The sequence below is a fragment of the Ruditapes philippinarum genome, unplaced genomic scaffold, assembly GCF_026571515.1.
Source record: "Ruditapes philippinarum isolate M1 unplaced genomic scaffold, ASM2657151v2 ctg9382_1_1_1_1, whole genome shotgun sequence".
In the NCBI taxonomy this organism is placed as follows: Eukaryota; Metazoa; Mollusca; class Bivalvia; order Venerida; family Veneridae; genus Ruditapes; species Ruditapes philippinarum.
In genome coordinates this window covers 17682-29681 of record NW_026865984.1, presented here as the reverse complement: position 1 = coordinate 29681, position 12000 = coordinate 17682, and the positions used below count along the sequence as shown (strand labels likewise).

The window sequence follows — 12000 nt, the reverse complement described above, 5'->3', positions numbered from 1 at the left end:
TGTTTTTTTCATTTCATTTTCCCTGAAAACCATCCAATTAATAAATCAAATGAAAAAAGATTTCATTTTTGATGTTTAAGTTTCATTAGCAATCTGTTTGGGGAAAAGTCAATACAAATTTCCCTTCCGGACATTCTTTTTTTAAATTACAAAATTTTTCCCTTAAAAAGACAAAGAGTTATAAACAAAAACGATGTTTTATGACTATTGTCATACAAAAAAGCTTAAAAATGCTTTATACACATACACAAGCCTTGAAGTGGAATATTCAATATTCTTTGTTCAACAGTTGGAAAAAATAGTTTTATTGCAGAAATTGATTGTAATGGTCGTCTCATAAAAAATGTTCGGCATTATTATTGTTATACTCTAATAATGGTTTCTTGGCCTTTTTAGAGCTAACACTGTTAGCCAAATTATCACAAATAGCACATGATAGGAAGGTATTCAGGCGTGATATTGTTGTACATTTTATAACCTGTTATCAGTTTATGTTGTTGTTTTTTCTAAGTTCTGATATTTTTGTGAAATGTGTTAGTAACAAAAGACTCAAGATAACTTGCTACAAATTGTTGTAACGAAAGGTATTTGGTGTCCCTTTTCATTATTTTTTTTTCTGTGCTTTTTATTTGTGTTAACTGACACATACTTATGAAAAGACAGATATTGGTTCACATAAGAAATATTTGACATCTTAAGTATGCATGGGTTTCTTTATAAATAATTCAGTACCAATTATTCATCAAGTTGCCTGGCATGTTTTTCTTATCCTTAAATGTGCTAACCAATAAACAGTCTGCAGGTCAGAAAAAGTGTGTGTTATTTTTGAGACTTTATTCTTGCAATCAATGTTTTTCAGACATTACAGCATACAATATACATGTTCCATAACTAATATAAATGATATATGTTCAGTCGTGGGCAGACAATTACTTGTGGAAAAGAAATCGGTATTGGTAAACACCTCGTAAAGAAACACTGTTAGACAAGTTATTTTTGCTTTCCTGTTACATTTACAAAACTGATATGCATCTCTGTGGTAAAATGTAAGTTTTTTAAAACGTTTTCGTGCAATTTCGTTCTTACATTTGTACTTGTTTAAGCGGATTCGTATAAATATATACTTTGTAATCATTAACATAAATCTTGTTTAAGCCATTTTTTTCAAAAGAAAGCGATATTAAAAAAGGGAAGTATTTAAATTGAATGAAAGCAAAAGTAAAAGCTTTTGTTTTTATCTGCCCTTCCTTTATCTTTATCTGTTTGGGGAAAAAAACCTTTTTCTTGAAAATGTGTTCCGGAGTTTTAAAAAATTTCGGTTTAATTAATCATAAATGGAACAGTGCTTTAAACGGGAGTGGAGGTTTTTAAGTTCCCCGCACCCCCAAGGCATGCCCATTGACTGGCTCATTTTTGTTGGGGTTTTTAACGTATTGTGAGGGCAGAAAAAAGGGAAGCAATAAAAATATAAATATTCAAAATGTTTCTTTAAATTGGGTTTTACTTTTTTTTGGTTTTCATTTTCCCTGAAAAAAGGAACGTGTTTTTAAATGTTTGACTATGAAAAAGGGGAAAAAAACAAAAACACTCGGAAATTTCTGATTAATACTGGGTTGGGCAAAACCCCCCCCTTTAAAATAAAGGTACCCTCGTCTTTCGATGTCTTTCAAATTATTTTTTTCATGATTGAAAAGGGTGGTTTTTGGGAAAGCCAAGAAAAGTTTAAATGTTTTCACTTTTTTTCCCTTGATTTTGGGGGGGAAATTTTTTAAACCTTTTTTAAACGTGTTTGGTGAATAATGGTAAAAATTTTTTATCGGGTTCCCTGTAGGGAGAAGACATTCATTTCTTTTAATAGCCCAAGATTTTTTTTTAAATTTAAAACCGACAAATTTTAAATTCAAAAAAAAGAAAATAATTATTATTATTTTTTAAGTTGGTACAATAAAAAAAAAATACTTTATTATGATAATTTTAAATTTAAGAAATTTAAAATTTTCAAACAAGGATTTGGGTTTTTGGATCCAAAATGTTTTTGAAGCTACGCTGAAAACAACCTACCCCACCAGGTTGTTAAGCATGACATGATATGACATGATTTAACATGATATGACATGGTTTAATATGACATGATACGGTACTGTACAATAAAATACGATACGACCCGATATGATATAATACATAAATGGTAAAGCTAAATTAAGCACATGACCTGACATATAGTATTATAAGCAATTTATTAAAGCCTAACTTTGTTTGGTGCACATGCTTTTATATTGTTGAAACGCAATAGTTCTTTATTTATTTCGCCATATTTTCTGGTAGGGTATAAGAAAGAATGTACTTAGCTACATGAATTACTTTTATATATTCTTTTCTGCATATTGAAACATTATTCAATACATCTACTTTATGGTATAACAACTGTAGCATATTATTAGCTGAAAATTCAGATATTGTGTTTGAGGGCAGTTGAGGTTTGAAACAACACATTATGCGCTTTATTGAACACACATTGCAAGATAACGGAGTAAAAGTTAGAAAAAGGTTTAATCATAAGAGCAACCAAAGAAGATGATGGTTTTCTTTTCAACTAAAGATTATTGTCAATAGCATTATTATGTCTGTGTTTGTTAGTTTATGACTAGGAGTAGGTTGAAATTGCATGTCCGATATCTTTCAATTTATTCTCATGAACTTTAAAGACTGGATGGACCAACCGAGTTCAAGGAAAAGTTCAACTGAATCGTTTTCTCGACTTGTTGGATATGTATTAAAACATAATCTTCAGCTGTTGAAAGAGTAAATAGCTGTCTCTGGAATTGTCGTTTAAATTATGACGAAACTACATGTAATCCAAATACCTGCAAACTAGAAATGTGTCCATAGGACACGGATGCCCCCACACGCCACTGTTCTGTCAATGTAAAATATTTTTGGACTACATGTGCCACAAGTTGAAAACTAAAACTCAACAAAGGGCCATAATTCTGTTAAATTTGGTCGCAGCAAAAATTCCTTCCTTTACTACCATCTACACATTAAGGTTGTTCATCCCTGTAAGTTTAAGCAAAATCTGCAATCCGGTTTAAGAGGAGTTGCGTTCACAAATTTCTACATAGTATCTAGTGAAAAAATCAACAAAGGGCCAAAAGTCTGTTAAATTTGGTCGCAGCAAAAATTCTTTCCTTTACTACCATCTACACATTAAGGTTGTTCATCCCTGTAAGTTTAAGCAAAATCTGCCATCCGGTTTAAGAGGAGTTGCGTTCACAAGACTTCAGGACGTACGGACGGATGGACTGACGGACGGACTGACTGACGGACGGACGGACAAGTGCAACGCTATATGCTCCCACATTGTGGGGGCATAAAAAGTAATATGTTTGTTTCTTTCCAAGAGAGCGAATGGCGCATGACCAGAATCATAACTAAATTGTATAAAACCCTTTTGAAAATATAGACAGGACTGATTTTGAGAATTTGGCTCCCTATAAGATGCTAGAGGCATTTTGTAGTACAAGTGGTATCTTGGTGTATTTTACCTATTTAAGGTTTGCTGAATCCGATAAAGGTGGATACCAAATTGAAAAACTTTATCTTGACCATTGAAATGGCCATTTAAAATGACCACTAAAATGGCCGCCAAATTTCTTTATCATAAATGGATGATATAGCAAATAAAATTTGTCAAAAAGCATGTTCAGGTAAAAACAAATTAGACATCAAAACAGAATTAAAACAAAACAATCCAATATTGCCGAAAAATCCAAGATGGTGGACATTTTTTATAGGCCAATATTAGTAATATAGATACTGGAAATTTTCTTCTCTGCCCTATCTGCTTTCATGTATTTTATCTGGCACACTATGCAAGCATATAGAGTGGCTACTCAGATTCCTATTAAAGGCACCTTTCTCTGATTACTGTTGGGTGTTGGTGTTCGTTTTCTTGTTATCGGTCGTCGGTCGTCGTCTTCGTTCTTCTGTTATCGGTCCTCGTCGCAGTTTTCTTGTTGTGAGTTCTTCTGTTATTGGGCCTCGTCGCAGTTTTCTTGTTGTGAGTTCTGCTCTAAGTTCTTTTGTTGTCAGATGTTCTGTTGTCGGTCCTCGTTTCTGTTGTCTTGTTGTCAGTTCTTCTGTTATCATGTTGTCAGTTCTCGGTCCCTGTCTTGTTCTGTTATCTGTTCTCGTCTTCGTTCTTCTCCGTTCTTCTGTCATCGGTTCTCGTCTTTTTTCTTCTGTAATCAGTCCTGGACTCCGTTTTCTTGTTGTAAATTCTTCTGTCATCGGTTCCCGTCTCTGTTAGTCTGTTATCGGTCCTTGTTTCTATTTGTCTGTTATCCATCCTCGTCTCCGTTCTACCTGTTTTACTGTTAGAGGTCCTTGTGTCTGTTCGCTTGTTGTCAGTTCTTCTGTTATCGGTCCCTGTGTCTGTTGTCAGTTCTTCTGTTATCGGTCTCTGTGTCAGTTCGCTTGTTTCAGTTCTTCTGTTATCGTTCCCTGTCTCTGTGCGCTTGTTGTCAGTTCTTCTGTTATCGGTCCCTGTCCTGTTCTTCTGTTAGCGGTCCTCGTCTCTGTTCGCTTGTCGTCAGTTTTTCTGTTATCGGTCTCTGTTTCGGTCCTTCTGTTAGCGGTCCTCGTCTCTGTTCGCTTGTTGTCAGTTCTTGTCTCCGTTCTTCCTTCTGTTATCGGTCGTCGTCTTCAGTCTTATACTTTCGGTACTTGTTTCCTGATCCGTTAAGGTCTTCTCTTGTATCTATCGTTCACGTCATTCTGTGTCGGTGTTTTGGTTTTGTCAGTCTTGTAGTCATTTATTCGTTCAGTGGAGTAGCGGGGGATCGAACTCACGACCCCTTGATTTGAAGGCAGACAGTGTTACCACTGTACCATAGCGCCCGCTCTGAATAATAACCATTTTTGAAAGCCCTTTATACATTAAATACTATTTCAATGGCTAACAAAGGGTGTATTACAATTATATTTTAACACCTCTACTATGTAGCCAACCCACGTGACTTTTATATATGGTCAATGAAAATATTACTCGATTTATTACAAGTAATATTTTTATAGATAACTTTGCTGTTACTTTAAGATATCCTGGAAATTTATTGGAGGGTACCCGGAATTCTAATGTAAATCAAATGGTGTGATAATCTTCTTGTAGAATTTTCCCAAAACCGTGACTGAATTCCAAAATTGTCGAGAGCTACCACATTAAAGCAAGCACACGTAGCAATCTCCCGGTTTCAGACATTTTATGACTTGATGAAAATATGGTGTTGTTATTGTTGTTGTTGATGTTGTTGTTTTTGACTTTAACTTTAAATTTCAAATTAAATCGCCACTTATTTTTAAACAAGATGGTAAACATCTGTTGTTTTTAGTATTTTTGTTAAGATTGTGATCAAGTATACACTTCTAAGTTTAAGATGACTTTTTAATATTATCGATTATCCACCGTATACCTTAATGCAGTTATTATTGAATAAAAAAATGAATTATGCAGATATTATTTTCGGCAGAAAACAGCAAATACAAACAAAACAACACACAAAAAAACTTACATGCAGCATACATGTGTAATGTTCACAATGTGCTGAAGAACGGCTCTTTATTAATTTCAACATTTCAGCAAGTGACACATTTTAATAAAAGAATGGGACAGAAATGTTGTTGTAACCATTTAAAAAGTAGGATTTGTAAATTTGTAAGTTGGATATTTTTTACCTAGTTTGCTCAACACTCAATTAATACATTTTTATATGTAAACCTGAGGTACAGAAAAGAGACAGAAAACAACTTTCATAGATTGAGATACAGCCATAATGTCGTAGATATTTGGGTTACAAAAGGAGTTTTTGATCCTGATAATGTTTTAAGTAGAATAAACATAATACAAGCTTATATTCTTAAAATTTTGTACTGCCTTAATTCAATTTTTTTTAAAATACGTGCAATTATGTAATTATTATGTTTTAGTAAAGGCTTCACAAAGGTGCTATCTATATATGTCATCTATGCAAATGTCATCAAGAGATGTTTTGCATGTGGAAGACATGTATTTTTCAGATTGTAAAAAACTAAAAATGAAACAAAAAAATTAAGAGACGATATTTGCTAATTGGTAATTTGGATGTATAAAAGTAAGTTTTCTTCTTTTTATTACTTTTGACATTTAAGTTATTTATCAATTTCAGCTTTGCTTTTCTCTAAACAGCCTCACATTGTCAGAATTGTCAGCAAAAATAAAATTGAGGTACTACATGGGGAAAATCTTAAGAAAGTAGTTTCGTCATTGAAAAGTATCAAATATAATTTTCACGGATAAATCAGTAATCCACTGAAATGCATAAAATAAAAACTATAAAACTAATGTTAGTGAAAGTCATATCTGCTAAAAATGTAAACGCTATCGTTACTTGGGCAGTAGCACAGCCGGTTAAGTGATTGACTGATGTGTGAGAGGTCTATGGTTCGATTCCTACTGTTGCCTCTTTTTAAGACCTACCGTTTTTTGTTGTTTTTTTTTGTTGTTTTTGCAGTTTATATTTTAAAACATTTTTTTTCTCGGATTGTGTTGTATTTATGGCATTGAAATCACATTTTTTGACATGAAAATGATTTTTTTATATTAATTTTAAACCATAAATACCATAATAAGTGCAAAATATATGAAAACAAAATGAACAACTTAAAAAAATCATAGCTACAAATAATGTTGAGAATTACGGAACATCATCTGAAGTGACATTTTCCACACTTTCTCCCGGAATTGAATTCGTTTTTACGAGATAATAATTCCCAATTAGAAATATTATTTCGTTTTAACGAAATATAAAATCTAAATAACTAGTAAAACAGTACTGTATATAACTGTTAATTGAGCCATTAGGCTTATAATCGTTATATTTGGTGGCCAATCTCATTAAATCTGATTATTATATTGAATAATCATTTGATTTTGACAAGAATAATTAATTGCATCATATTGTATCTTAGTTTTAATGACCTATTTTAGTATTTTTAAGCGGCCATATTGAATTGACATTTTGAAGGTCAAGGTCAATTGTATTTTCTTGGTATCCACCCTCATCGTCTTCAGCATACCCATATTAGGTCAAAACACTCAAGATATTACTTGTACTATAAAATTTTCTTCTGGAACATTTAATAACGTTTACATACAATTTCCATGTATGTTATAATTCCTGTGAATGGTAAACTTAGTATTATGACTAATTAAAGACGACAATGAATATCAACATTTCCTTTATTATTACTTTGTCGGTTCGGTGTTAAACATTTTTTACATGCGATATATTAAATGAATTAAAATGAAAATTAACAAATTGCTGATCTGTTTTCAAATATAATATCCAATCAAGCGCATGAAAAGAAATATTCTACATTCATTACATTCATTACTTTTTACTGTTCATTTTTTTTACTGTTTCCAAAAAAATCAACAATTTGTTTTTTAAGGCTATATGAGCAATACGTGAGAAGACCTGGATCAATGATTTACATTTAGATGATTTTCATAGAGTGGTTAACGTGTTATGTACAACGTTTTGCTAGGATCAATGCTTTATGTGGGTCGGTATGGTTTTGGTGTTGGTTTGACAGGTACATTGGCATCAAAGTGGTCCCAAGTGTTGATTAGACCATACAATGAATCTCCTGGACATTCTGTGTTACGAACATCACGATGACCGTACATTTTATAATCTGATGTTATTTTGCCGAGCTGTATGCCACATTCAATCATCGCTTTGACGGCGTGCAATGCAGCATCGTTTGGAAGTTTGTTAGAGTAGTCTCCCATGATGGAGAATGCGATTGCTACGTCATTCCAGCCATAAGTGTGTGCTCCAATTCTGTCCCAGGCTCTCCCCTCATATGCCTTACCATCTTCGCCAATAAGGAAGTTGTATCCAATATCATCCCAACCTAGAGGATACAATATATGAATGAATCCATGTGTCTTTATATATGTTATATTGCGATGATAAATAATGAAAGCAAAATACTTCAAAAATAAAAGATGTCTTTATCACAAAAGAAAAGACATATGAATTTAGAAAAGTTTATTGAAATATCCTCATATATGATAACGTTTACCTCTTGTATCCATGTGGAAATTTTGTATGGTTCTCATTTCTTGGGCACAATCATCTTTTGTGAAACATTCGCTCATGGATGTGTGATGGATGAAGACAACCGTGACTGGTGTCCCCATGTAATTGATTGCTTTAGATGGCCTTGCATCCCAGGCATTGCGTGAAACTATGGTGACGTTATCGCAATGTGGCAGAGGTAGAGCATCTACTGAATCTAAAAAAAAACATTTGTAACAAAAACATTTCAAAGAAATTGTAATAATTATTCCATAAATACGAATACGTAATTGCTGTATGCTATTTATTTCAGTCTTTTTTCTGTACTTTTTATGTTCTACAGATATGATTATACGTATTTATAAGATGTGTACAGTTAAACCAATAACTAGACTTTGTTCTTATTACCAATTGATCACTTTCTGCTTTGAACTATACATTTTTATATCACTGTCACTGCACTGTCTTTATCTATGCAAAATCAGTTTTAATGTCCGCCCGATTAGCATAGGAACAGCATTTGTAATCGTGGGGTCACACCGTTTCAACAAGAAGTCAAGATGTTTGACATTTCTAACTAAATGTCTAATTGTCATTAATATTAACTTCTTCCTTTGACAGAAGAACGTCCGTCTTGTTGATTTCATTGAATGATCTTAAAGGTTTCACAGAATACATATAAGATTTATTAATAAAAAGATTAAGATTGGTCTCTAAAGTATGTTTTTTTATATATAATGTGAAGTTTTGTATCTTATTTCTATGAAACTATTTACAGTATACAATCATTTATAATCCATATGAGTAACGCATGATCAACACCACACTTGTGTAATTGTCCCTTATTATGTTATCGCTATTAGCGAAGACCCCCTCTTAAGGTATCTGTTCACACTTAATAACAATATGACACTTGTTATATTACCATGTTGATCATGTTGAGCATAAATGTTTATTATACACTAATTGTAATATCTTTTTTTAATAAAAAATACAGATTTTATGAATATTGTTTTCTTTTCTTTTTAGTGTTTGATGCACTATTTTAATACTGAGTTTTACTACTCTTTTTTTTTATTAAAATTGTAAAATAAATTTTAAGAATTCAATTGTCATAATGACCGACGATTATAGGTCAAAACTTAACTGGAAAAAGTCAGTAAAATCTTGTCAATCTTTCAATATATAATATTGTTTATTCTTAAACCATATACATGTACATTTGTATTTTTCTTTATAATTTTTTAAATTATCAATCAATTGAATAATTCATAAAATCTGATTTGTAGCTTTGAATAATTCCTCGGCATCTTTACTAAACACGAAAAACAAATTAAATAAAATGTTTCAAAGTTGATAGTGTCATATTAATGCCATAAAAATGTACATTTTTCTCACTTATTGTAAATATTTATTGTTTTTATCTCATATAGATAAAATAAAACATGCGATTTGTGTTTTTTTTTTCTTCCGAATTGTACGTTTATGCATAATAATAATCAATAAATTTGAGAGTTGATCTGTGTTTATTAATAATTGTAACCAAACTAAGTGACAAACATTCATTTTGAAAAAAAGTTTATTTATCTGTAAAATATTTGTTCTGTTCTGTAACGATATCAAACATCTACTCCAAACCCGGGAGATACCGGACAATAAACGTGTGGTACTATTCGCCGGTCGTCAAAATAGACCAGGAGAGACCGGGAATTACCTACAGGAGTACATCCCTCTATAAATAGATTTTCGGAATATTTAGGTCACCAACTCATCATTCTATTTACGGCTTTCGGAATAACATACCATAATAACCGACTGTGTACTACAAAATGATAAATAAAAATATCCCGAAGAGCGCGATTTATTGACGGAAAAGGTTATTTAATTTGAAAATGTTTGCATTGCGAAATTCTCCAGTTCGCTATTCATTGTACATATCGCGACTAGCACCCTCATACCGATCGGAATGATCGGCTTTTATTATGAACAACTATAAAAGGCTCGAGAAGTTGCTGTCGCCCTTTCACAAAATCTAATTTCATTACATAAAAGGCGCGCGCTTCGGCGCGGACGCCAACAAATGATGTTACAAAAGTATAACATCGTAAAGCATACGTCCGTGACAAATATAATGTTAATGAAAACGCCGGTATTATCCTGAAAATTCTAGTTATTTTCGGTAGCATTATCGTGGTATAAATAGATGGAGGAGATAATTACATAACAATGCTGGTAAGTGGCAGCTTTAATTACGCTGATAAAAAGTCCAACTTAACTTAAAGTTCATTTTTGTGTTTCTAAATATGTAAACCAATATTTTTGAAGAATCTTTACCCAATGAACTATTTGTTAGAGATAACGCCAATTTTATCACGTTTAAGGCACGTGCACATCAACAAAATGTATTACACAAAATGTATTGCACGAAGGGACCCTTAAGGTTTTCTTCATCCAGTAAAGTTGGAAAGTCACCGTATTACATTAACAGTGTCTGTGTAAGAAGGATGTCTGTGTGTGCGTATCTATAATATGGAATCAAAAGCGGAAATCATTTTCTCTATATGTTTGTCTTGATTTTTGGAAAGATAGAGTATCAAAAAAAGTCAAAGACAATGTACATATCAATTTTCTTTGTTACAATAATTGTATTTTCTTTGTTACTATAATTGTATTAGTTTATTATCATTTTTTTAGATCCAGTTTATCTAAGATATATAGTTAAAGCATGAACAAGATAAAGTATCAAGAATTTTATCTGTTGGAGAACATTAATATTGTAAAATATCTACTCACAAATGCTTAAAAAGATTTTTATATACACTCACACATTACTGTTTCAAAGAACGATTTATTTCAACAAGAAGTTTTAACGCTACATGTGTATTACATGGTAGAAATTGAGTTTAAACTGTGTGGTTTTCAAACAATTTTTTGTGTTTAATTCTAAACTTGCTTAATTGATATGATTGCTCCAATTATTTAATTGGGTCTGTAAGGTTTTGGTGTAGGTTTGATAGGGACATTAGCATCATAGTGATCCCAAGTGTTGATTAGACTATACAATGAATTTCCAGGACATTCTGTGTGACCAACATCACGATGACCGTACATTTTGTAATCTGGTGTTATTTTGCCGAGCTGTATGCCACATTCAATCATTGCTTTGACGGCATGCAATGCAGCATCGTTTGGAAGTTTGTTAGAGTAGTCTCCCATGATGGAGAATGCGATTGCTACGTCATTCCAGCCATAAGTGTGTGCTCCAATTCTGTCCCAGGCTCTACCCTCATATGCTTTACCGTCCTCGCCAATAAGGAAGTTGTATCCAATATCATCCCAACCTAAAGTTAATAAAGTATGTTCTTATTTATGTGTCTTTATACAGAAATGATAGTTTTAGACAGTAAAACACTAACAAAAGCAAAACACTTTATAAAGTAATAGAATTCTTTCTGTCACATATTTAGTCTTCGACTAAGTGTATGAAATGCATACTGTACCCAAAATTTCTCGTTTTCATTTTCGAGTCCAGATATCTTTATCAAAATACATATGAGCCGTGTCATGACAAAACCAACATAATGAGTTTGCGACCAGCATGGATCCAAATCAGCCTGCGCATCTGCGCAGTCTGATCAGGATCCATGCTATTCCCTATCAGTTTCTCTACTTGTAATAGGGTTTGTAAGCGAACAGCATGGATCCTGATCAGACTGGGCGGATGCGCAGGCTGGTCTGGATCCATGCTGGTCGCAAACCCATTATGTTGGTTTTGTCATGACGCGGCTCATATGATGGCATATCGTACTCAATATAGCCTCATTTTCGTTTTCATGCCAAAGATTTTTGTCATTGAAATAACAACGTTAAACAATAA

The 12000-nt window shown here is 32.6% G+C and overlaps 2 protein-coding genes across 2 annotated transcripts; both read right to left on the bottom strand.

Annotated features, from left to right (window-relative positions):
* Positions 1 to 7583: 7583 nt before the first annotated feature.
* Positions 7584 to 8470, bottom strand: LOC132730940 (peptidoglycan recognition protein-like; the record flags this gene model as incomplete). Its single annotated transcript, XM_060717023.1, has 2 exons — positions 7584 to 7956; positions 8128 to 8470. Coding segments are annotated over 2 exons (705 nt in total), but the record flags the coding sequence as incomplete, so codon positions are not given.
* Positions 8471 to 10767: 2297 nt separating this feature from the next.
* On the bottom strand, positions 10768 to 11486 carry LOC132730941 (peptidoglycan recognition protein 1-like; the record flags this gene model as incomplete). The annotated part of the gene is made up of 1 exon (XM_060717024.1): positions 10768 to 11486. A coding segment is annotated over one exon (384 nt), but the record flags the coding sequence as incomplete, so codon positions are not given.
* Between the last annotated feature and the right edge of the window lie 514 nt (positions 11487 to 12000).